The sequence below is a fragment of the Muscardinus avellanarius genome (assembly GCF_963383645.1).
Source record: "Muscardinus avellanarius genome assembly, chromosome: 15".
In the NCBI taxonomy this organism is placed as follows: domain Eukaryota; kingdom Metazoa; phylum Chordata; class Mammalia; order Rodentia; family Gliridae; genus Muscardinus; species Muscardinus avellanarius.
The window spans coordinates 63,342,938-63,367,961 of record NC_137801.1 but is presented as its reverse complement, the minus strand read 5'-3'; the positions used below and the strand labels follow the sequence as shown (position 1 = coordinate 63,367,961).

At 43.6% G+C, this 25,024-nt stretch overlaps 1 protein-coding gene across 1 annotated transcript in view; it reads right to left on the bottom strand.

The window, feature by feature from the left end:
* PLEK (pleckstrin) overlaps positions 1 to 24,415 on the bottom strand; it is a gene marked incomplete at both ends in the record, with an annotated part of 29,487 nt that extends 5,072 nt beyond the window's left edge. The window contains 5 exons of the mRNA XM_080711076.1: positions 1,578 to 1,762; positions 5,123 to 5,214; positions 8,576 to 8,757; positions 9,004 to 9,159; positions 24,374 to 24,415. Coding sequence (XP_080567202.1) covers positions 1,578 to 1,762; positions 5,123 to 5,214; positions 8,576 to 8,757; positions 9,004 to 9,159; positions 24,374 to 24,415 — 657 coding nt within the window. The remainder of the gene's footprint in view (positions 1 to 1,577; positions 1,763 to 5,122; positions 5,215 to 8,575; positions 8,758 to 9,003; positions 9,160 to 24,373) is intronic.
* Positions 24,416 to 25,024: the final 609 nt, after the last annotated feature.

Sequence of the window (25,024 nt, the reverse complement as noted above, 5' to 3'; positions counted from 1 at the left end):
AGTGAAACTTTCCCCAAAGTGAAATGAAACTCTTGTTTTAGATATTTGCTTCGTTTTTGTAAGAAGGATGGTTCTCTTAAGCAGCTTCCTAATTTCAACATTCTGATGTAAAGTAGGAAAAAAAAACCCGCCAAAATCTCCCTAGACATCCACTGTGGCTGGAATTACCATGTGCCCCAAGATTACGTCCATATTACAAAATACAGCATTTCCCAATCCGCGGTCATCATACCCTGGGAGGTGCACAGGATGACTTAGGAAGTGACGTGCATCAACACATTTTGTATTAAGAGTCACATATTTTAATTTAATTTGAAAAAAAACACACTAGCTCATCACCCCTTGGCTTTTATGGATTGCCTTCTAGAAAAGAAGCGCAGTGGGAGTGGAAACAGGACATTTTGCCTGTGACTTTTTCTTTCCCACTGCCCCATCTCCTTTATCTGGAGCGATGCTTGTCATGTAGTGGAGCCTAATAGATTTCTATAAGTGAACTATTGCTTAGAATAAGAATGAAAGGATAAAGTTGGCCGGGCGTGGTGGTGCACACTTGTAATCCCAACATTTGGGAGGCGGAGACAGGAGGATCGTGGTTGTGGTTGGCGGACAGCCTCAGCTACTTAGTGAGGCCCTTTGCAACTCAGTGAGACTCTGTTTCAAAAATAAAAAATAGCCAAGCATGGTGGCTCATGCTTGTAATCCCAGCATTTGGGAGACTGAGACCAGAGGATCACAGTTCTCTGACACCCTTAGCTACTTAGCGAGGCCCTTCGCAACTCAGTAAGACCCTGTTTCAAACATAAAAGGACTTAAAAGAAAATAGGACTGGGAGTGTATCTTGGAGGTAGAATGCCCCTGGGTTTCATCCCCAGTACCGCAAAAAATAATAATAATAATAATAATAATAATAATAATAATAATAATTTAGGGCTGGGGGTGTCTCTCAGAGGTAGGAATGCCCCTTGGGTTCCATTCCCAGTACCGCAAAAAAGAAAAAAAAATAAATAAAGTTGTAGACTTGTTTTTGTTTTGGTACTGGGAATTGAATACAGGGGCATTTTACATCTAAGATACACCACAGCCTTATTTATTTATTTATTTATTTATTATTTTTGAAACAGGGTCTTGATAAGCTGTAGAAGGCCTTGCTAAATTGCTGCGGCTGGCCTTGAACCTGGGATCCTCCTGTCTCAGCTTCCCAAGTACTGGGATTACAGGTGTACACCACCATGCCCAGCTAATGGGAAAGTTTAAAAAGTTAATTTAAAGGAAACTATTCAGTGAACAATCGTTTTCTTTACACTGATTCACTTGGACCAGGCAGCCGGGTAGGCATAGCTGTCAGGCCTGGGAAGTGTCAGGGTAGTAAAAGCTCCAGGCCTCAAGCCTTCCTGGTTTGGGGGGCTTGAATAGTTCCTGTTTCTAGTTGGCTGGCTCCCCGACACCCATCATCTACCAGTTCTCTGTGGGCTGGGCAATTTCTTTTGCTTCTGTGGCTATGAACTAAAAACTAAGAAGATTCTAGCCTGGGCAGCCCCCACTACAGGAAGAAAAGATGGGTAGATTTTCTTGCTTACAAAGTAGTAGAAGGCATCGGGGTTGTCCAGGAAGGGGTTCTCAGCCGTTCCGTCTGCTGCATTCTTGGACAGGTCACCAGCAGGCTGCAGGTAGCCCTCGTTGAGCAGTGAGGAGGCAATCATGAGGCCTTCCTGGCGATTTCGGATGGACTTGTTGGATACCAGCCAGTCGATGACACAGCTACCTGGATAGGGCCATGAGAGGGAAAGTTAACTCTTCCCAAAGAACAAGCCACTGGCGGTCACCCCTGCGCTGATTCCAGAGCACCGAAGTGACCAGCTGTCTCGTCTTCCCTGCTATTCCAAGAAGGAAACTGATCTGTGTACTGCTTAGGAAGAAATGCATGCATCAAAGAAATCATTTCTACTGACCCACCCACTCAGTCCATGAAAGAGCATTGAGAATCTACTAGATGCTAGGTACTCTGATAGGCACTGGGCAGATTCTCTGGGGGAATCTAAAAGACAGTAAGTGTTAGGGCAGAGGGTGCATGGGGAGTGGTGGATTTCACAGCTACGTGGGTCTCACAAGCATGGCTGCACCATGATAATGCAAGGCGGTCTGGCCCAGTCTAAGCAGCAGAAACAAGAAAACAGTCACAAGGGGGAACATTCCAACCCTAACACCCAAGGCCAGCCCCTACCACCTGGGTCCAGCTGTTCCCAGAAAAAGACACTAGCCCCCCTTGCTCTCCCAACCAGGCACTACCCCCTCCCTTGCTCCCCTGATTAAAATTTTTTTTTCACTTCCCCTATTTCTGCTGCTCTCCTACAAGAAACAGTCTGGCAGCCTAACCTCCTCTGCAATAAATTTTTCCTAATTGGACCAGCCTCCAGGGTCTCTAGTCCCTTGGGTCGTGCCAATCACTTTACAGTAAGTACTGGGACAAGCACTCAGCTGTCAGTCAGTGCTGTGGACCTAAATGGGTCAAATCTGAAAGTGTGGAAGGGGGAGGACTGGGGGGGGTCAGCCAGGCACTATCAGAAAAATATAAAGGAAGTGACACTGGGCCGCGACCTAAAAAATGAGAAAGTGTTTGCAGGCATTTGAGACAGGGGCTGAGAGAATCCAGCACCCGCAGAGGGAGCCTAGTGTGGGCAGAGGCAGCAGCCCCCGGGGGAAGGGGGCAGTTGGGGAGACCAAGGGAGGCCAGAGCAGGAGGAAGATGCAGGGTGGGTGGGGAGAGCTTTGGTGGCACCCAAAGTAATTTGGCCATGAGAAGCCATTGCAAGTTTTTAAGCCGCAAATAACATGATGGGTGGGATGTGTGTCCTGAATAAAAAAAACTGATATTTCTTGCATTTATCACCACACTTTTACAGGGTCTGGCAAAGACCTCTAGACGTCATTTAATCAATCTTTTGCCTCAAAAGCAGAGAGCAAGGAGAATAAATTGAAATTGACCTATGAATTTATTATTAATAGGCTAAAATAGAGCTTTGTATCACCATAGTATGCTCTATATAGAAGCAGCCAACGACAGGGCCAGCATAAGTCTGCCAGGCATGGGTCATCAAAGCAAAAGCAGCAAGCCATGCCACGTTCAAAACAGCACAGAGAGCTTTGGTTAGTGAGCCTTCCGTGAATTTTATGCATGAAAAATTGTTGCCTGTTTTTCTTTCTCTGTAATCATAGTCTAGTGGATACTACATATCTTTTTTTTTTTTTTGCCATACTGGGGATTGAAGTAGAGGGACATTCTACCTCTGAGCTACACCCCCAGCCCTATTTTTTCTTTATTTTGAAACAGGGTCTCACTAAGTTGCAGAGGGCCTAAGTAGCCGAGGGTGGCCATGAACCTGTGATCCTCCTGTCTCAGCCTTTCTAGTACTGGGGTTACAAGCATGTGCCACCAAGCCCAGCTCTACATGTCTACTTTTAATCCTCCCAGTGACCCCATAAAGAGGTAGGGCAATAATTACATACCTCTTTATAGGATGAGAAATTAAGATCAAGAGCTTAAGCGACCTTAGGCTTTGACTGCACCTGCTCTGAATCTTCACTCTTGAGCCCGTGTTTGTTCAGTTAGGCATGCTGGAGACAAGGTCAGCCTAGTCTCCCTCTCTCCATCACACATCAGCACTGCCTGCGACTCAGACTTCATCTCCCAGCTGTCACTACCTGATGCCCATGAAGGCTCCATCCATGGAAACTTCTAGAACCCACCACGACCTTCAATGGGAAGGACTTAAGAAGTGCTGGACCAATACCCTGGGACTCAGGAGCACATGAAAAAAGGACATAAGTGGGTGATGGATCTGGGGCCCAGATGCACAATGGAACCCCTCCCATCCCGTCTGCCCAAGGCTCCATGCCCCTGACCTCAGCCCTGTACAGTTAGGACCCTGCCTTGCTCTTATCTGTTGTCCTTACCATCAACCACAGTTTGGAACCTTGGTCCCAAATGTCAGCCCTGACTTGCCTGAGGCCAATGGGCTGCCTGAACTCTGGGGCTCCATCCTGTGGGATACACCCCCGTTACCACAGATCACACCCTTTTCCCCTTCACCTTCCTGACCCTGGCCAGGAACATGTTCATAGATTATCTGCTGACCTGACATCGTCTCAGATTCTCTATCTGTTGTATATCCTCAGAGTCCCCTTTCTTCGACATCTCTTGTGGCCATAAAGAAGCCACGCCCAAGATCTGACAAACCTAGTTCCAAACCATGTCTCATTTTGCTCCCGACGATGAATCAGCCCTACCGGGCCGGTTGATTTGTTTTTCTAGATGCATACTCTGCACACTTTTGCCCCGTGACTTTGTCCTAACCTCCTCATCAGAAACCCTCCCCACGGTTCAAAGTCAGATTCAGGAACCGCCTCCTGTTCACCCCAGCAACCTCTGTGCTCTTTCTCTTTCTGACTCATGGCTGTTGCATGTGTTGGACGTATGTGGCCTCATGAGTCATAGTGACCACTCGAGAGCTGTCCACATGCGCTCACTGCGTGTCAGGCCCCGTTCTACACACATTATGGCAACCCTATACAGCAGGTACCCTACAGCCATCCCCATTTTGCAGACAGGATAAGTGAAGCACAGAGAGGCTCAGTTAGTGGTCCAAGGCTTTACAACTAGCGAATTCATGCCCCGGATTTGAACGAAGGCGGTCTACTCCAATGAACATGCTTTAACCACCAAACATGCCGCCTAAGCTCCTAACACCTGATGCTTTACGCCGTGCGGCCTCTGACATCCCTAATATTGTCACTTCAGTCTTACATATGTGCCTCGATCCCTGTTTGTCATAGCAAAGTACGCATCTTACTCAACTCAGTGTCTATTGCTAGCGATTCTCAATGCCATGCAAATTGGGGAAAGAAGGGTCCCTGGGTTGATACAGCTGGAACTTCTGAAATGTGATCTGGAACAATAAAAGTTTTGTCTACCTTTCTATTTCCACATTGGGGAAACTCAGATCTCCTGCTCACCTGTCTGTATTTGGTGACCCCGCCACCTCCACACCCATCCCACACACGGGGCCGAGGAAGAACTCCCTAGTCCCTCCCAGACGCCCCATCTCGGGCTTGCAGTTACTCTTACCTGTGAAGCAGTGATTAAAAATCTTCTTGTCCTTCTCTAGATTCAGCTCCTTTATTCCTTTTTCAGTGTCTTTCATGGACAAATACAAGGCACTGCACGGAGGTAAAAGCAGATAGATGAATAGGAGCATTTCGGGATGGTGAGACCTGGCCGACAGTGGCCACCTTAGAGGGGTCAGCAGAGCGCGCGGGCTTCCCACCCAGCCTGGGTGAACCCTGGGCCTCACCTCTCCACCAGACCAGAAGTAGTTAAAGGGCAACATTCATATTTGCGTGAGTTTGTAGTCTGCAGAACACTTAGCAAAAGGCACTAGGAAGGTATATAATCTTTCTTAAATTCATTAAGTTCTTGGTGCCCGAGATGAAAAGTTGCCTGAGTTAGATGCCAAAGACTATCGGTTCTTGGGGCCAAGTTTTCATGCACATTCTAGATCTTTAAAGTCCTTACTTTAAATATAACTTTGTCCCTCATATATATATATATATGTATATATATACATATATATATGTATATGTATATGTATATGTATATGTATATGTATATGTATATGTATATGTATATGTATATGTATGTATATGTATATGTATATGTATATATATATGTATATGTATATATGTATATATATATATACATATATATAATAACTTTGTCCCTCAGTTATTAAAGGCTTAGCCTCCAGTTTGACCCTATTAGGAGGTGGTAGAAACTTAAAGAGGTGCAGCTCAATGGGAGGTTGTGCAGTCACTGGGAACATACCCTGTCAGGGGACTGCAGAACCCCAGGCTTTGTCTTTTCCACATCCCAACCATGAGGTGAACTGTTTTGCTACACCACACAGTCTTGCTATGATGGGGCCGCCCTCTCCCACCCCCACCACCACAGGCTTAAAAGTAATGGATCTAACCAACCCTAGGCTACAACTTCTCAGACTATGATCTAAAACAAGCCTTCTTTCTTTATGAGTTGATTATCTCGGGTATTCTTTTACAGTAATGTAAAGCTGACTACCACAGTCACCCAATTCTTTAAAGTCTTGAAGAGATCATCTTTGCAGATATTTGCCTTCAAGAAAGTGATTGTTTCCTCTAAACTTATATCTTATTCTAAAAATGATGAAAAGCCGGGCGTGGTGGAGCATGCTTTTAATCCCAGCATTCGGGAGACTGAAACTGGAGGATCACGGTTTGCAGACAGCCTGAGCGACTTAGTGAGGCCCTCCGCAACTTAGGGAGACCCTGTTTCAAAATAAAGAATAAAAATAGGGCAAGGTGTGTGGCTCAGAGGTCAAATGCCCCTGGGTTCCCTCCCCAGACCCGCAAAAATAATAATAAATAAAAAATAAATAAAAATGATGAGATAGGCAAAATAGCAAGAAGATCTCAATTTGTGTCCTTGGAATTTTGAACCAAAAAAAAGCCTTAGCAGAGAAATTCTAAGCCACAAAACAAAGGCTACTTTCGTGGAGCCTATGGTTATATGTAGTTTGAGCATCGTTTCCACGTAGCACTGACAATCCCTGGCCAAGAATGTGGTCAGGTGATGGCCCCAGCCAGCGAGATAGCCACAGCCAGGTGTTTCCTCTCAGGTCTTTACCAAAATGCATCCACGGTGGGGGAAGCTGCTGAGTCTCTCTAAGCCCAGTGCACAAGCTTTGATCCTGTGACAGGCCAAGTCTGTGCTAGTCATGCAGAAGGTGTGTCCAGCCGGCTGTGATGGCGCATGCTTGTAATGCCAGCATTTGGGAGGCTGAGACAGGAGGATCACGGTTTGCAGACAGCCTCAGCTACAATCTAGTGAGGCCCTTTGCAACTCAGTGAGACCCTGTTTCAAAATAAAGACTAAAAAATAGGGATTGGGATGTAGCTCGGAGGTACAATGGCCCTGGGTTGCATCCCCAGTACCGCAAAAAAAAAAAAAAAAAAAAAAAAAAAAAAAAGGAGAAAAGAAAAGAAGGTGTGTGTCCACTCTCAAGGACTCTTTCCCAGTCTACCTCATGTAAACAGATTTTTTTTGGTGGGGGGGTGGTACTGGGATGGAACCCAGGTACATTGTACCTCCGAGCTACACTCCCAGCTCTATTTTTTAGTCTTTATTTTGAAACAGGGTCTCACTGAGTTGTAAAGGGCCTCACTAAGTAGCTGAGGCTGGCTGCGAACCATGATCCTCCTGTCTCAGCCTCCTGACTGCTGGGATTACATGCATGTGCCACCAAGCCCGCTATAAACAGAATTCTATTTGTACACAAGGCTAGGATTCTTCCCAATGGATGCCTGTTTTAGGGTATTCATAGTATAAACAGAAAAACTACCAGGAAGAGATTCCCGTGACCAGAGAAGATGTGAAATGTTCAGGAAGGAACCCCATTTCTAACTCCTGTCAGCTAAACTGACCTGTGGGCCTCTGGCTACCTTTAGGCTATAACTGTCACCTGTAATTTCAAGCAAATTGACATCAGAAACCACTAAATTTGCCAGGATAGGTAAATTCACTCTGGATGGCCCTTCTGGCTGTGTGAGTGAATGCTTGAATTTGAACTTGAAACCTTGCCTGCTTGGAAACATAGCCCCTGCCTTTTCCTTGCGACCTAGAGGTCCAGAAGCTTTCTTTCAAGACTATTAAAACTACTTCATAAATGAAATGATGAGCCTCTCTCTCTCGCCCTTGCTACTCAATACAAGGGAATTTATACTCTATTAACCTCCTCTCCTCAGCTCCTAGGTTTGGAGGTGCCATAATCACTCCTCCAAGCCCAGGTAAACCTCAGTCCACCGGTTGCCAGTGCAGCTTGGCAGAGTGGATACCGACCTCAGGGGTGGCCAAAGCAAGCCTTGCAACAATATCTGTTGTGCTCTTTTGTTGGGGCCCACTCGGCAGGACCGAGGTGGCACCCAGGCTTGTTGCCAGCGTGGACTCAAGATGGCGCCTGGGCTTGCAGCCAAGTCACGAGGCTCACGAGGCTGGCGGTGCCCTGAGCCTGCGCAGTGAGCCCTATCAGGCGCCTTACGGATAATTAGTGACGCAACGCCTCGTGCTACCACCTGCCCGCCCAGGAGAAGGTTAAAAAAGCGCGCATGCCCTAGCGGGGAGGAAGGAGAAGGAGCTAAGAGGGTTGGTGGACAGGAAGAGCGGTTCCTTGGCGGACTGCTCCGGGCTCCGAGCTGGGACGGACATGTTCACAAAGCCACCATTGTGACCGGTGTGTGCTGCAGCAGAGACGTAGAGTGCCACAGAGGAGGGTTGGTGGAGTGATGAGGGAGAGGATAGAAGACTGATGTTGTTTTTACCTGAGAGGGCGTTGAGAGAGCATTAAAGAGGAATGGTAACTGTACAAGAACCTGGGGTAATAAAACTGCTTGAGGAAGATCGTGTAAGAGTCGTCACTGCGCACGACACTCTTTCCTGTCAGAGGGTGGAAAAAGAAGGAGATAGAAAGAAGCAAACGCAGAAAATCACCCTAAGTCAATGGTTTCTGGCAGACGAATGGACCTCCTGGTAGATTTCCTTGCAAACTTCTGGCCTCCTTCAATGCATTTGATGGCCTTCTTGATGTCCCGAACCCAAGCATCTCTCTCCTCCAGAAAGGATGCCTGGAAGAAGTGGTCCTGCTGTTTGGTCGTCGTGATCTTAAACACGAACTGAAAATCAAAACACAACCCATTAGAAATGATCCCTTTCAAGGGGATGAGGCCCCTCATGAAGAGAGCATTTGACCCAACCCTAGATCAACTGTTCTGGCCAAGAGAGACTGAAAATGCCAGGATGCAGGTGGGTGGTGGTGAGAGAGGCTGGTCCAGGGAACACCACTCCCATTGCAGGTTGTGCATGGACTACAAGTCCAGCACCTGACGCAGGGTTCATGATGGCTAATGATGTCAACTCACCATCCTTTTGCCAAAGTCCTGGCACGGGCTGGTGAGAGTGCTTCCTTTCAGGGGGATCATTCCTTTGGGGCTGTTGTCAATTTTCTTCTTATAGAATTCGATTCCATCTTCTAACAATACAACCCACATGGGTTTCCAAGTGTTAAACACACTCCCCTGGAATAACAACAAAAAGAGCTGAGATGAGCTATATTTTCAGCCTAACAAGAGAAATCACGTATTTTCTTAGAGTTGTCTCCAAAAATGTTTTGCAACCAAGCATGGTGGCACACACCTATAATCTCAGTACTTGGGAGGATGAAATAGGCGAATCACAAATTCAAGATTAGCCTTAACAACATAACACGACTCACAGTAACCTAGCGAGACCCGGTTTCCAAACAAAAAGGGCTGGGAGTGGAGCTCAGAGATAGAATGCCCCTACGTTCAACCTCCAGTACCACAAAAGATGAAAAGAAAAAAGAAATATTTTGCTACATCCTCTCCATTGTTTGAATATTTTCCCCGTGGTTCTTTTCTTCTTCAAGGCATTGATGTAATCAGGTTCGTTCCTTGGCTTACAGTACTGAGAACTCTGTGCACGTTCATTAAAATAATGCAAAAGATGATTTCCAATTTGTCAAATGCTAGCTTCTATCACACTTTACTGAGAAGAGCGACCAGTCCTTCTTACTATTTGCCTTATTCCTGCCTTATTCCTGCCCTGAAGCCTTCCTGCTTTAATTTCCCCTGCGCTTCCCTTTTTGCGCCTGGTTCACACCGCTAAGAATCACATTCTCCCCAGCTGGTGTGTGTCAGAAGAATTGTGGGGAAATATGGGAACAAGGAGTGCACAGCCGGACAGCAGGGACAGATTTGATTCTGGAGTAATACCCGAGAGGAGGCAACCGACCAGGAGAGAGCGTCCAGGAGAGTCAGAAGCCCCTTCTTTAAAGACTAGGAGCTTTTTACGCTGCATCAGGAGGGAAGGAGAGCAGAAACTGTCGCGTATTCCTTCCACTGGTGGGTTTGATGGTTAGAAGCCTTTTCTCACCTGGAGTCCTTAGTTCTTAAACCTCCTCTGGCCAGGCCTCACAGTCAGATCTCACAGGGCCCACCATAATTTTTTCTTCTCTATCTCTTACCCATGATCTTATAGTTCACAATTTTTCTGAAATTGGTTTTCAATTAGGATATAATGGGATATACATCTATAATCAGCCCATGAGCCCCTCATAGGCTGTGCCCAAAGGAATCTAGTTTGGATCTCTGATATCCCTCGAAGGCATTCCAGGCTGTCTTTCTGTGGTTTATTTCCTCCCAAGCCTGCCCATTGTGTCAAATTCTGGTCAGAAATGGCAAATAGATTCTATTTCAGGTGCTAACTCAGACTAAATAGCAGTGGATGCCTGAGTCTGGACAGACTGGAAAAGTGTCATGGTCTAATGGCTGAGTCTCCCATGGGTAGAGGGGCCATGATTGGTCGTATGCATGTTGCAGTTGCTTCCTTCCCTTGACCCAATCAGATCTTATCTGAATATAGATAGCAAGAGAAAATTTAGACAATAGCCTTAGGTGCAGGCATGGCCAAGTCACAGGAAAATCACCTGCAAAACAGTCTATAATGCCAGCCATGTTGAGGTGGCTCTTAGGAAAATCATTACTTAAAAAGTTCTCAGTTTGGATTAATGCAAACTACCCCTTTAGAAATAAACAGCCCATTCTGATTAAACTAAGGACATTTCTCTTTCTGGTCTATATTTTGGGAGGGGTTTGGAAAAGGAAGAGAATCAAGTTATTTGCCTCTATTCTTTGGCCTGCAATGTCACCCTGTCATGACTACCACAAAATAGAATTATCATCCAGTTCCCAGCAGACTCTGCTGCTTATCTCAAAATACAGAGGGCCTCTCTATAGAGGGCCAGTTTCCCAAAAGGAAGGCTGTTTATGCAAAGAAGATAAGTACTTAAGGAACTATCACTTTGCTTGTCCAAATATTTCCTTTGTCTTAGGTCCTAAAAGAGTTTTTTTTTTTTTCCAGTTAAAATACATTATCACAAGCCAGGCATAGTGGCACAGGCTTGTAATCACAGTACTTGGGAGGCTGAGACAGGGGGATGGCAGGTTCACCGCCAGCCTCATCTACTTAGTGAGGCTCTCTGCAGCTCAGTAAGACACTGTTTCAAAAAAAGAATAAAAATAGTGTTGGGGGTGTAACTCAGAGGTAGAATGTCCTAGAGTTCAATCCTCAGTAACACACACACACACACACACACACACACACACACTTTTCTGCTAAGGCAGAGTAATCCAGACTAACACTAGATTATTTACTTTCTTAAAAAATAGACAAAATGAGACAGTATCCAACATATGCATAATTTTATAATGTGTAATATTTCCTGTTTTACATTGGAGCGAGATCATATCTAGAATATAAAGAATCCCTGAAAAATCAGTAACAAAAATACAAAATATCCAATTTTTTAAATAGGCAAAAGCTTTAAGTGGATATGTCACTGAGAAAAATATCTGCGAGGAAAAAATAGATAACTTGAAATCTCGTGAGAAAGCGACCAACCTCATAATTTATGAAGTTCAGACCTCACAGGTTCAGACCTCAATGAGATGCCCTACACACCTGATAGAGTACCTGACATTTAAAATCATTGACAAGAGCAAGAATAGGCAAGCAGGTAAAACAACTGACAGAAGTATGAAATGTTGCATCCCACTTGGAAAAGTATTTGGCAGCTAAAGCTAAACACACACACGCCCTTTGTGCCAGCAGTCCCACGCCTGAGCACGCGTCCGAGAGAAATGAGCCCATGATGCCGAAAAGGTTATAGACAAGAACATATACAAGAATCTATGATCCCTTTACTCATAATAGCCAAATATGGAGGCTAACTCAAATGTCCATAAACAAGAGAACGAATAACTGTACAATTCAGTATATGAACACATTATTAATACAGTAAATTTACATAACAGAATACAACTTAGTGTTTTTGTTTTGTTTTGTTTTGTGATACTGGGGTTCCCGGAAGCCCTTCTACCTCTGGGCTACACTCCCAGACCTACTTTATACTTTTTTTATTTTTGGAAACAGGGTCTCTTAAGCCAGCACAGCTGACTTTGAACCTGCACGATCCTCCTGCCACTGAACTGGGCATGGTGACACTCACCTGTAATCCCAGTACTTGGGAGGCTGAAACAGGAGGATATCTGGTTTGAGGCTAGACTCAACAATATAGCAAGGTCTTCAAGAGACCCTGTTTAAAATCACCAATAAAATAGGGCTGGGGGTGTAGCTTATAGGTAGAATGTCCCTGGGCTCAATCTCCATTAAATTTTCTCTTTCCCTTTCTCTCTCTCTCTCTCTCTCTCTCTCTCTCTCTCTCTCTCTCTCTCTCTCTCTCTCTGTGTGTCATAGATAAATCTCATAGATATTGTATAGACTGGGAAAAAAGATTAAAAATGTACAAAGAGTGTGATTCAATTTATATGAAGTTTAAGAACAGACATAACTGATGAGAAATTATACTAATGATTGCCTAGGATGGGTGTATAGTGCAGGAAAAATAATAGAACCTTTGGGGATATTGACAATGTCTCCATCTTGATCTGTGCGTAATGTATAAGTTGTATAAATATGTAATAAATGATGGCATTAGCTATATGCATTTTTGCATTGCTATAGTACAATTTAAAATAAGGTGTTGTTCTGTTTAGTCGTATACAGATCCTGATAGGTAACTCCAAGAGGGATTATGGTAGCATCGCCCTGTTCCATTTGGTTCTATAGAAGCATTATTCTATGCAATGCATAGTCCTTGATTGAATAGTGGACTTTTTATGAGGCAGTTGTATAGGATATTATAAGTCACTTGGGATTATTTCAATGGAAAAAAGACTTTAGATAATAGCACTGTATCAGTGTTAAATTTATTGGTGGTGATAATGGCATTGAGATAGATAGATAGATAGATAGAGATAGAGATAGATAGATAGATATAGATATAGGTAGATAGATAGATGCCCTTGGGGTGAGGTAGCATAACTAAAACTTACTCTCAGAAGTCTCAACATAAAATATATGAGTATATATTTATACAGAAATACGGAGATACGGCAATACAAAGCAACTATACCCATCCTTTATCAATGATTGAATCTTGGGGATAGTATATAGTTAGTAGTACTAGTTGCCCTTTTTCTTTGTAGTTTTGATTTTTTTCAATAATTGAGAAAAATAATAAATTTACAACACTTAAAACTACTACATATTAAAACATGGGATATAATTTGGGGGGTAATATGTAGACAAATTAATAAGAATTAAAATGAAGTAAGATATAGTCACAGAAACTATAAGACTAATACCTGCCACAGTCATTGAGACTTTTGGCCTTGGAGTTGGGATCACTGGTAGAAGTCAGCTACTACAGCATGCCCTCGGTAAATAATTAAAGCTTTGGGAGGTGATTGTCCAAAGAGTTTTTGCTTTCCTAATTCAGATGTAGCTTTAGAGGCTATGAGCTAACTCCTAGGAGGATGTTTCATTAGAATTCAGGGTCATTATGCAAAATAAGTAAGCTGACACTTTCTAAAATAAGAGATATCAGGCCACTTCTAAAGCCTGAACTCTCTTTCCAGGCTTAACAGTGGTAAATCAGGTTAGGCGAATAGAATTTGCTAGTTTTTCACTCTGGTAGCTGAACACCTCTTCCTGGCCATTCTTGTAAGTTTCCCACTCTGGCCTCATCTTTCTTAATGCTCACCCAAGAGCCAACCTGAAGTGTGATTATGGACTATCCAAGCTAGGGAGCCATTTAGGACCATCCTCCAACACGTTGCCATGCAGATAGTGCAGCACAGACCCAGTAGGCGACTTGGCCTCATTACTGCCCACTAAATGTGGGACTGGGAGGAGAGTCCAGGTCTCTTCATTCTCAGTTTCATACTCTTCCCTTCCTCTCAGATGCCATCTCCATTTGGTTCTTAGAAAACTGAGTAATTCTGGAATCTGAATCAGTTTCTTTATACCACGTAGGTAACTACCTCAATTTAACGAAGACAGATAGATGCATACATACATATATACATGCATACATATATACATACAGGCACGGGTTGGGTATCCCTTACTCAAATGAGGCTTGGAGCCAGAATTCAGATTTGGTTTGTTTTTTTCAGATATTGAAATATCTATATAAACATAATGAATAATGATATATCTCAGAGATGAAACCCAAGTCTAAACATGAGATTCATTTATGTTTCATATATGCCACATATACATATATATATATATATATATATATATATATATATATATAACTTAAAAATAACTTGAAACATTTTAAATAATTTGTACATGAAACAAAATGTCATGGTATGGAATTTTCCACTTCTGTTGGAAATTCGATTTTTTTTTTTTTTTTTTTTGGTGGTACTAGGGATGGAACTTTTCTACCTCTGGGCTACACTCCCAGACCTATTTTATGTTTTTTATTTGGAAACAGGGTCTCTTAAGCCAGCGAGGCTGGCTTCGAACCTGCGAGATCCTCCTGTCTCCGCCTTCTAAGCGCAGGGATTACAAGCGTGCGCCACCACGCCTGGCAGGATTTTGGATTTTTGAATTAGGGATATATGACTTTATATATGTATGTGTATAGCATGTTTGTTTTCTCCCATTATACTCAAAGCCTACTTGATTAGGTATCCACAAAGGGTGGGTTTTCGATGATGAGTCAGATTTTTCCGGTGACTAACTGTTCTGATCATGGGATTGGTATAATTTAACACGTCAGAGTCTGACATTACATGACACCAAAAGAAGAAATCATATAGGATGAAACATCTGACCACATTTTAAAAATAAACTTCTTCACATGTCTTTAAAAACTTTCACAAATCAAAAGCATGGATGTTTATATCATCAGTGATTAAAGGTTAATAACCCTAATGTAGCTTCACAACTCATTAAAATCAATTAAAAATATGCAAACACTCCCATTTGGGGAATTCTCAAAAGAACTACCTGGGTCCACTCAACATAAAAAGTTACTACCTCAACAGCCACCAAATAAATGCAAATTGAGTAAGATTAGTCTTTTTTTTTTTTAGTAAAGTTTTGCAGGAAAAAAATTATAAACTGTACTGGTACAGATTTGAGGAAAAAGGCATACAAGGGAAAACAGAGTTCTCGGAGTCAGCAGTTTGATGTGCATAGACTGTCAAAACAAAGAAAAAGGCTACATTCATTGTGAGCCGTCTAAAAATAGGATAGTATAGCCTCTCAAGTGAGGAAGTGGTACTCTAACTTTAAATGGAGCAGAACCCATGGGTGGTCATGGACCTTGGAGCTGAATGGCTCAGGATGAATAAGGCTTGAACTAGCCAGATTTGTTTTATTTTGTTTTGTATCACTGGGGATTGAAACCAGGGCATTCTACCTCTGAGCTACACCCACAGTTCTTTAAAAAAAAATTTGTTTTTTGTTTGGAAACAGGGTCTTGCTAGGCTGTTGAGAGTCACGATATGTTGCTAAGGCTGCCCTCAAACCTGCCATCCTCCTGTCTCAGCCTCCCAAGTACCGAAATTACAGGTTGTGCCACCATGCCCAAGTTTTTAAACCTCATTTTCTACACCTTAAGGATAGGAGATTAAATGAAGCGATCCATGTAAATTGCTGGAGTCAATCGCTGGCGCACAGCAAGCATTCTTTAAACACTACCTATTCTCCAGACCTGTAACCTTACTGGTCGGAGGCTGAGGTAGGAGGATTGCAGGTTTGAGGACAAACTCAGCAATTTAGTGAGACTCTCAGCAACCAAGCGAGACCCTGTTTCAAAACAGAATAAATAAATAAGAAGGGCCAGAAGTATATCACAGAGGTAGAATGCCTCTGTGTTCAATCTCTAATACTGCAAAAAATAAATAAAATAAATAAATACTGCCTAGTCCCTAATTCTGTGCTTGCCGGTACCTTGCATTCAGAGACCTCAGCTACAGATACAACGGAGCCTGTTCAAAAGAGAATGTAAGCGGGCATCTTCTCTCCTGGGGAATTGCTGAAGAAACCAGAAAGATTTATCTCCAAATTGGGAAGCAGAGCAGATGAGAATTGCCTTCAAAGGTGTGAAATGCTTAGGTTGTTTTCAAACGCCACTAAGTGGAAGTTTCAGAAACAGCTTTCTGTATAACTCAAAGGAGAAAATGAAATTAGTGAGCTCCCTGACCAGAGAATGCTTGCTAAGAGATTGGTAAAAGAAATGTAGGCCAAAGGTGGGAAGTTCAGTTAAATAATTAACACCCCTTTTTACCCTAAGATCGACACATCTGTCCCAAGTTGCCCACCATTCCTGTCTCCCTATAGTCTTCTATTTCCATACGATCCTGCCAACCTTGGGCCTCACCTGCAAGCCAAAAATCTAATAACAAATCTCAGAAGCATATTTTATATGATGATCTAAAAATGAATATCCTGTCTGAAATTAATTTTTAATGTTTAAAGAGTTCCTATATTATAAAGCTCTGATATTTTTTTTAACTCTGTGAGTGCATTTTAAGCACGTTTTGAGACAAATTCATTCCCCAAATGACACTTTTTTTTTTTTTTTTTGGTACTGGAAACCCTTCTACCTCCGGGCTACACTCCCAGACCCATTTTATATTGTTATATCTATGCTCAGGACACGACCTGGGCACTAAGGCTATACAAATGAACAAGATCCAGTTGGTCTCTGCTCCTAAGCAGCTCATAATTTCAAGGGAGAGAGGTCCATCAGCTCGGTGTGATGAATGCATAATGAAAGCGTGCCTCCCTGTGCCTGTCCAGCTTCACTGAAAGACATTATAACTGAGCCAGGCAACGTGGCGTGCGCCTATAATTCCAGTCACTCGGGAGGCTGGGGCGGGAGGACCACAGGGTTGAGGTCAGCCTCAGCAACTTAGTGAGACGCTCTATCAAAATAAAACAAAATGGAGCCGGGCGTGGTGGCGCACGCTTGTAATCCCAGCATTCGGGAGGCTGAGACCGGAGGATTGTGGTTCGCAGACAGCCTCAGCTACTTAGTGAGGCCCTCTGAAATTCAGTGAGACCCGGTTTCAAAATAAAGAATAAAAAAAATAGGGCAGGAAGTATAGCTTGGAGGTTGAATGCCCCTGGGTTCCACCCCAGACCCAAAAAAATAATAATAATAAAATAAAATAAAATAAAACAAAATGGACTGGGGATATAGCTCAGTGGTAGATAGCTTTTCTAGCATGCCTCAGGCCCTGGGTTTGATCCCCAGCACTTCCAAAACAACACACACACACACACACACACACACACACACAATTGCTAGCTGAGGGTGGGGCAATTGGATTTTTGTTTAGTCCCTTCCTGAAGAGTGAGGACACCTCTTTTAACTTCCCCTTCCCTTCAAACTTCTCTTTTCGTATGCTGACGTATGGCTGGAGTTCCAGGGAAACATGTTCTAACCAAAACTGTGTAACTAAAGTAGAACTGTGAGTTACTATTACCTGTTTTCCCACTCTATGGGACATGCCATTTTATTTTATTTTATTTATTTATTTACTATCTTTGCAGTATTGGGGATTGAACCTGAGAGCTGCATGGACAGCGGTTAAAGCCAGTTCAAGCATGATGCTGGGGCCACGCAACTGGTTTACTAATCAGAGAGATGTGCCATTTTCCATCTGGGTGAACTTGGGCAAAACCCTCTGCCTCCCTGAACCGTGGTTTTCTTATCTGTAAAGGGTCATTGTAGCCATATGTAGGATTGTTCTATGTATGCTATATAAGTATATTAATACATTAAAGGCTTCTAACTGTCCCTGCCGCTGGGTGGACACCACATGTGTGAGCCTTTATCCTGATGACGAATCGATGTGTGCAAATCCCCGTGGGGATTATTTCGTCCTGTCCGTAAGACAGGGTATGTACTGCAGGAAAGAATCCCTGGGTCAAGACCCCAGGTTCTGCTGCTCTGTCTTTTGCCCTCGACGTTTCTTCTTTTACTGAAGCTTCCTGCATCCCTTGGCTCTCCTGCCTCAGGCCTTTCTCTTTTCCTTTCTGCTATCCTGATCCCTGTGCTTTCCCCAGCCTAACAGGGCATCCAAGCCCCTAAGCCGCTCAGTCAGTCCTGTCGTAGGGAATGATTTCTGGGTTGGTTGTCATGGAAACCACAGCTTGTTCCATAAACCACTAGAAAGAAGGGACATGGCATGAAGAAATGTAGATTGCAGATTTTCCACTTAGGCTGCATTAACTTGCTCCTTTCTCTTTTTTAAAGCTTTGATTATGAACATATCCGAGTCAGCAGTGTGTATTCAAGAGCATTCAGATTAACCCCCAGTCAGCGAGAAAAGGAGGCTGAGGAGGCTGAACCAACCTTGTCCTCAGTCCAGTTCTCCCAGGCCCGACGCGGGCTCTGGGGAGCTCATCTGGCCCCTCCTCTGCAGGCTGGTATTACCACCTGCGGGCTTTGCTCTCAAACAGGCCTGGGTCTGAAGCCCAGGTCATCCTTCTACCAAATGTTTAATACAGAGCAAATCACACATTTTCTCTGAGCCTCATTTTTTTCTCATCTGGAAGAGGGGGACCACTCTGGGCGGTCAGGACTGAGTGAGGTCAGATTTGTACAGCAGCCAGCTGCTGCCTGGTCGGCTCCAAATTCTCTCTCGCTTTTTTTTTTTTTTTTTTTTTTTTGCAGGTTTGGGGATGGAACCCAGGGGCATTCGACCTCTGAGCTACACCCCCTGCCCTATTTTTTATTCTTTGTTTTGAAACCGGGTCTCACTGAGTTGCAGAGGGCCTCACTAAGTAGCTGAGGCTGTCCGCGAACCGCGATCCTCCTGTCTCAGCCTCCCGAATGCTGGGGTTACAAGCGTGAGCCACCAGGCCCGGCTTCTAATTCTTTTTTTTTTTTTTTTTTTTTTTTTTTTTTTGGTGGTACTGGGGTTCCTGGAAGCCCTTCTACCTCCGGGCTACACTCCCAGACCTACTTTTACATTTTTGTTTGGAAACAGGGTCTCCTAAGCCAGCACGTGCGGCTGGCTTCGAACCTGCGCGATCCTCCTGTCTCTGCCTCCCAAGTGCGGGGATTACAAGCGTGCGCCACCACGCCCGGCGTTCAAATTCTCTTTTTTAAACATCAAAAGGGACAAGTTTCTGAGGCAAGAGATCTATGTGTCATTTAGGATGAAAAAGCTAGAAGATGACAAAGTCCTGAATTTTCCCCCAAAACCATCATCTTTACTTGAAGATCTTAGGAGGCAGAAGAGAAAACATTCATTGTGGCAGTTAACTCCCTACAGAAGCATTTTATAGTTAATGCCCATTGACTGTCAGCCCCAAGATTCCTGAATTAACATAATTCTTGCATGAGTATTTCCAAGGTTATGTCTTTTCCACCCAAAACAGCATATCTCAAATAAAACTATTTCATAAAACAATATGTAGGAAAATGGTGTACTCGGTTTAAGATGCCCAGTTATCTTAACTGCATAAGAGAAGAAGGAGAGAGATTCATCTGTTATTGTTTGGCATATTTTCACACCAATAGCCATGGTCAAGGTTCCTAATACTGTCATCAGAGGAAGATTAGCACGGCTTTTGCTTCATGATTACCTTGGCAACCAACCCAGGAATCAGCACACAACCCCATAGCTTCTAGGAAAGGGCTCATTATATTGCGTATTGGTGCCAGTACGAATAACTATTATCCCTTACCTACTATATGTTAGGTTCCTGAAATATACTTTTTAATCCACAGATGAAGTAACTGAAACTTAACATCTAAAGAAGTTAAGAACTTTATCATCTTATTGGGAATTCTAGACTCGGGTTTAATTTCACAACTGACAAAGGGTATATTTCTGAACAAAACATTTCTTTAAAATGCCAAATTAGCCAAACATAGTGGCACCCACCAATAATCCCAGCTACTTGGGAGGCTGACGCAGGAGAAGTGAAAGTTTGGAGCCAGTCTCAGTAACGTAGAAAGAGGCTGCCTCAAAATGAAAACATTTAGAACCCTAAACCTAACCCTAACCCTAAATGCAACCCTAACCCTAACCCTAACCGTAATTGAAACCCTAACCCTAATAAAAATTTTTTTTTTAAATTTAAAAATTTTAAAAATGTAAAAGCTGGTAGAGCACCCCTCAACTCCCAGAATTTTTTTTTAAAAAAGTCAAATTAGAGGATGAGGGGTAGTTCAGTGGTAGAGCACTTGTTTATTGAGCATGAGGTCCTGGGTTTAGTCCTAGCACTAAAAATAAATATTTTTAAAAAAATAAAATGCCGCCGGGCGTGGTGGCGCACGCTTGTAATCCCCGCGCTTGGGAGGCAGAGACAGGAGGATCGCGCAGGTTCGAAGCCAGCCGCGCGCGCTGGCTTAGGAGACCCTGTTTCCAAATAAAAATGCAAAACATAGGTCTGGGAGTGTAGCCCGGAGGTAGAAGGGCTTCCAGGAACCCCAGTACCACCAAAAAAATAAATAAATAAATAAATAAAAAATAAAATGCCAAATTAGAAAATCTTTACAACAAAGTATTCAACTGGCCCCAGGGGGAAAAAATGCAAAAAATATGGAAGATACATTTCAAACATAAAAATTATGAAAGAAGCCGGGCAATGTGGTGCATGCTTCTAATCCCAGCATTTGGGAGGCTGAGACAGGAGGATCTCGGTTCATGGACAGCCTCAGCTACTTTGCAACTCAGTGAGACCCGGTTTCAAAATAAAAAATAAAAAATTGGTTGGGGGTGCAGCTCAAAGGTAGAATGCCTCTGGGTTCCACCCCCAATACCACAAAAAAGAAAAGGAAGAAAAGAAAGAAGTTGTGGAACTATCAATACAAAATTTCATTGTTTTCTAGGTACATTTCTAGATTGGCATTTACAGACCACAATCTGAGAGTTACTCTAATTAAAAACTATGTATCAGCCGGGCGTGGTGGCGCACGCTTGTAATTCCGGCATTCGGGAGGCTGAGACCGGAGGATCGCGGTTCGCGGACAGCCTCAGGTACTTAGTGAGGCCCTCTGCAACTCAGTGAGACCCGGTTTCAAAATAAAGAATAAAAAATAGGGCAGGGGGTGTAGCTCGGAGGTCGAATGCCCCTGGGTTCCATCTCCAGACCTGAAAAAAAAATAATAAAAACCTATGTATTAAGTCCATGCGCTTCCTAACTCTTACTCCAACATCTTCATTTTGTAGTGAAATAGCTTCATCTGTTGCAGACTTACACTTCTATGACTTTTAGTTTAGAGGATTTAAAATACAAGAATGCAAACTTTTTTCATTGCAAGATGTTTTTAACTGTCTAAAAAAGAAGCAAAACCAGACAGTAAATGTTTTTGTTTACGGCTTTTCTCATAACACTAACCCAAATGATCAAGGTAGAAGTCAGTCAGCCTTAGTTGTGGTTGGCTCCCAGATACAGTATTGGTTTCTTTTTATATTTCATTTGGAAACAGGGTCTCACTAAATTGCTGGAAGCCTCACTAAGTAGCTGAGGCTGGCTTCGAACCTGCGCGATCCTCCTGTCTCAGCCTCCCAAGCACGGGGATTACAAGCGTGCGCCACCACGCCCGGCAGCAGGTGTCTTTTCTAAGGGATATTTGAAAATGCAACTAGCAAGAGACAGCACACCTGAAAGCACATTTATCCTCCAGCAGTAGCTTTTAACTCTTACCATTACAAATACATAACAAACAACTTAGATTTTAAATACTTTTTTTATACTGGGAGTTGAACCCAGGGGCATTCTACCTCTGAGCTACACTCTCCAGCCCTTTTTATTTTTTTTGTTTTTAAAACAGGATCTTTCTAGGTTACTGAGAGTCTCGCTACATTGCTGAGGCTATCCTTAAACTTGTGTTTCTCCTGTTTCCGCCTCCAAGTCCTGAAATTACAGGCATGCACCACCATACCTGGCTAGATTAAATTTGCTTTAGGAAAATCCTTGGGTACTGAACAGAGCTCAGCGCCATGACTCAGAAACACAGGAGTCCGAGAGTTTGTGTTTCTGGTCCCAACTCTGTCAGAGCCAAGTGAGACCTTGGGTCGCAGTCTCTCTTGTACAAATGAGAGAGTCAGGCCAGATGATCAAAGGTCCCTCCCAACCTGCAATCAACATGGAATCGGGCAGCAATGCATTCTGGTTAGCCCTTTAGAAGTAGAACACAAGCCCGGCGTGGTGGCGCACGCTTTGTAATCCCCGCGCTTGGGAGGCGGAGACAGGAGAATGGCGCAGGTTCGAAGCCAGCGGCGCTGGCTTAAGAGACCCTGTTTCCAAATAAAATATAAAAAATAGGTCTGGGAGTGTAGCCCAGAGGTAGATGGGCTTCCAGGAACCCCAGTACCACACTAAAATAAAAATAAAATAAAATAAAATAGCAGCTAAAAAAAAAAAAAAAAAAGGAAGAAGAAGTAGAACATAGCCGGGCGTAGTAGCGCATATTGTAATCCTCCCCCGAGCTTGGGAGGCTGAGACAAGAGGATCGCACAGGTTCGAAGCCAGCCTCAGCTACTGAGTGAGGCTCTCAGCAACTTAGTGACACCCTGTTTCCAAATAAAATATAAAATAGGTCTGGGAGTGTAGCTCGGAGGTAGAAGGGCCCTGGGTTCCACCCCCAGTACCACCAAAAAGAAAAGAAGTGGAACAATTAGAGGTTCAGTCAGTTAAAAGGCTAGATGTTAAATGCACTAAATGAGCTCCCTCTGAGTGCCGAGCTCACTGGCCTAGTGTGAGCATGCTTGTGTAGGGACGTGTTGCCCACAGGATACCGTCAAGAGCTACGTGTGAATGCACCACCCTGGGAAGTTTCACAACAGCTCAGAACACACCCAGCAGACAGGCCAACCGCATTAACAAAACCCAGCTCTCCTGCTGCCCCCTCAGTGAGCCCACGCATTTCTGAGCCTACATGGGTCTCCAGTTCCTAATTTTTAAAATGGTGTTTCCACCACCTTGATGGCCTATTACACAAATTCATTAAGAGCTGTAAGTAAAAAGATGGCAGCCCAATTAAAAAAAGAAGGTAAGGTTTTTTATGCCTTGGTTCTAAGATGGCTCAAGAAATAAGCTGTAATTATCCATTCCTTATAGCACTTTATCTTTAGTCACTTTCTTCTTCCACTCCCCCCACAAAAAATAAACCCTGAGGGAAGGGAAATTTAAATAACAAATGAACAGTCTCTCCAAGTAATGTCTACAACAGAAGAGTTTGAGTCTTTGGCCGAATGGCCAAGTTCTAAATTGTGAGGGAGGTCACCTGGGCCCCCATCTTCCAGATCCTGCAGTCTAGAATTCTCAGACCCGTAAAACTAAACTGTGCTAAAGCCTGGACTAGATTAATTTGCTTTTAAGAAACAGAAGGCAGATGGGCATGGTGGCCCAGGCCTGTGATCCCAGAATTGGGAGGCTGAGACAGGAGCAAGTTTGTCATCAGCCTTAGCAATTTAATGAGGCCCTCCACAACTTAGTGAGACCTTGTTTCAAAATTAAAAAAAAAAAAAAGTAAGCCAGGTGTGGTGGCACACGCTCGTAATCCCAGCATTCGGGAGGCTGAGACAGGAGGATCGTGGTTTGAGGACAGACTCAGCTACTTAGTGAAGCTCTCTGCAACTCAGTGAGACCCTGTTTCAAAATAAAGAATAAAAAATAGGGCTGGGGTGTAGATCAAAGGTAGAATGCCCCTGGGTTCCATCCCAGTTCTGAAAAAAAAAAAGTAAAATGCCACACACACACACACACACACACACATACATACACACACACACACACACACACACACACACACACCACCTCACAGAAGAGAAGAATAAACAAAAAACAGAAGGCAGCCAGGCATGGTGGCACATGCTACAATGGGAGGCTGAGACAGGATGATTACAGGTTCAAGGCCAGCGTCAGCCACTTAGTGAGACTTATCAACTTAATGAAATCTTGTTTCAAAATAAAATAAAATGAGGCTGGAGTTGTTGCTCAGAGGTGGAATGTCCCTGGATTCAGTCTTTGTTACCAGAAGTAAATACATACATACATACACACACATACATGCACACACATACATACACATACATATATACACACATACATATACACATACATACATACACACACGTGTACATACATATGCACATGCACACATACATACATACATACATACATGAAAAAGAAACAGAAGGCAGTGGAACACACATTGACTCCCGATCCCAATATTCTACACACTGTCACGCACTCCTATTTCAACCCAACTGGCCCAGCACAAAACGTCCCAACGAGGAAAGGGTGGAGTTGAAAGCTGGACACCAGTCTCCCCTAGCCCATCTCCAGCGCACCTTCATAACTGCGCCTTCTACTTACCCTCTTCACAAGGTAGCCCTCCTTGATCCGCTTAGGTTCCATATCGGGTGGACACGGCACAGACAGGTCCCCTGTTGGACAGACCTCCCGGAGCTTGTCCTCCTCTGAGAGCCGGGGGTTGTGGGCAGCCCTTTTCACAGCGAGGGCTCTTTCACAATTTCCCTTCTGCTGGTGATCGCATGGTCACATCCTCTTCCCCTTACTGTGGTGGAAGATTATAATAAGGAACTGTACAGCCCCACCGCCCTGCTTTGCTAATGCTGGAAATATCAGCAATACAGTTGGGCTAAAGATGTATAAGGTAAATTTTTATCACCATCAAGGAAAACCTTATCCTAGGAAGGAAAAAAAATGACGATAGAAAGAGAAAGAGCAGGGCCGGATGGAACACACTTGTAATCCCAATACTTGAGAGGCTAAGACAGGAGGATCGCAGGTTTGAGGCCAGTCTCAACAACGTAACGAAACTCTCAGCAACCTAGTAAGACCCTGTTTCAAAAATAAAGAATAAAAAATAGGACTGGGATGTAGCTCAGAGGAAGATTGTCCCTGGATTCAATTTCTAGTACCAAAAAAAAAAAAAAGGAAGAACAAGAAAGCCGTATGGATGGAAATTCTCCTGCTTAGGAATTATTCATGGGATCCTGAAAA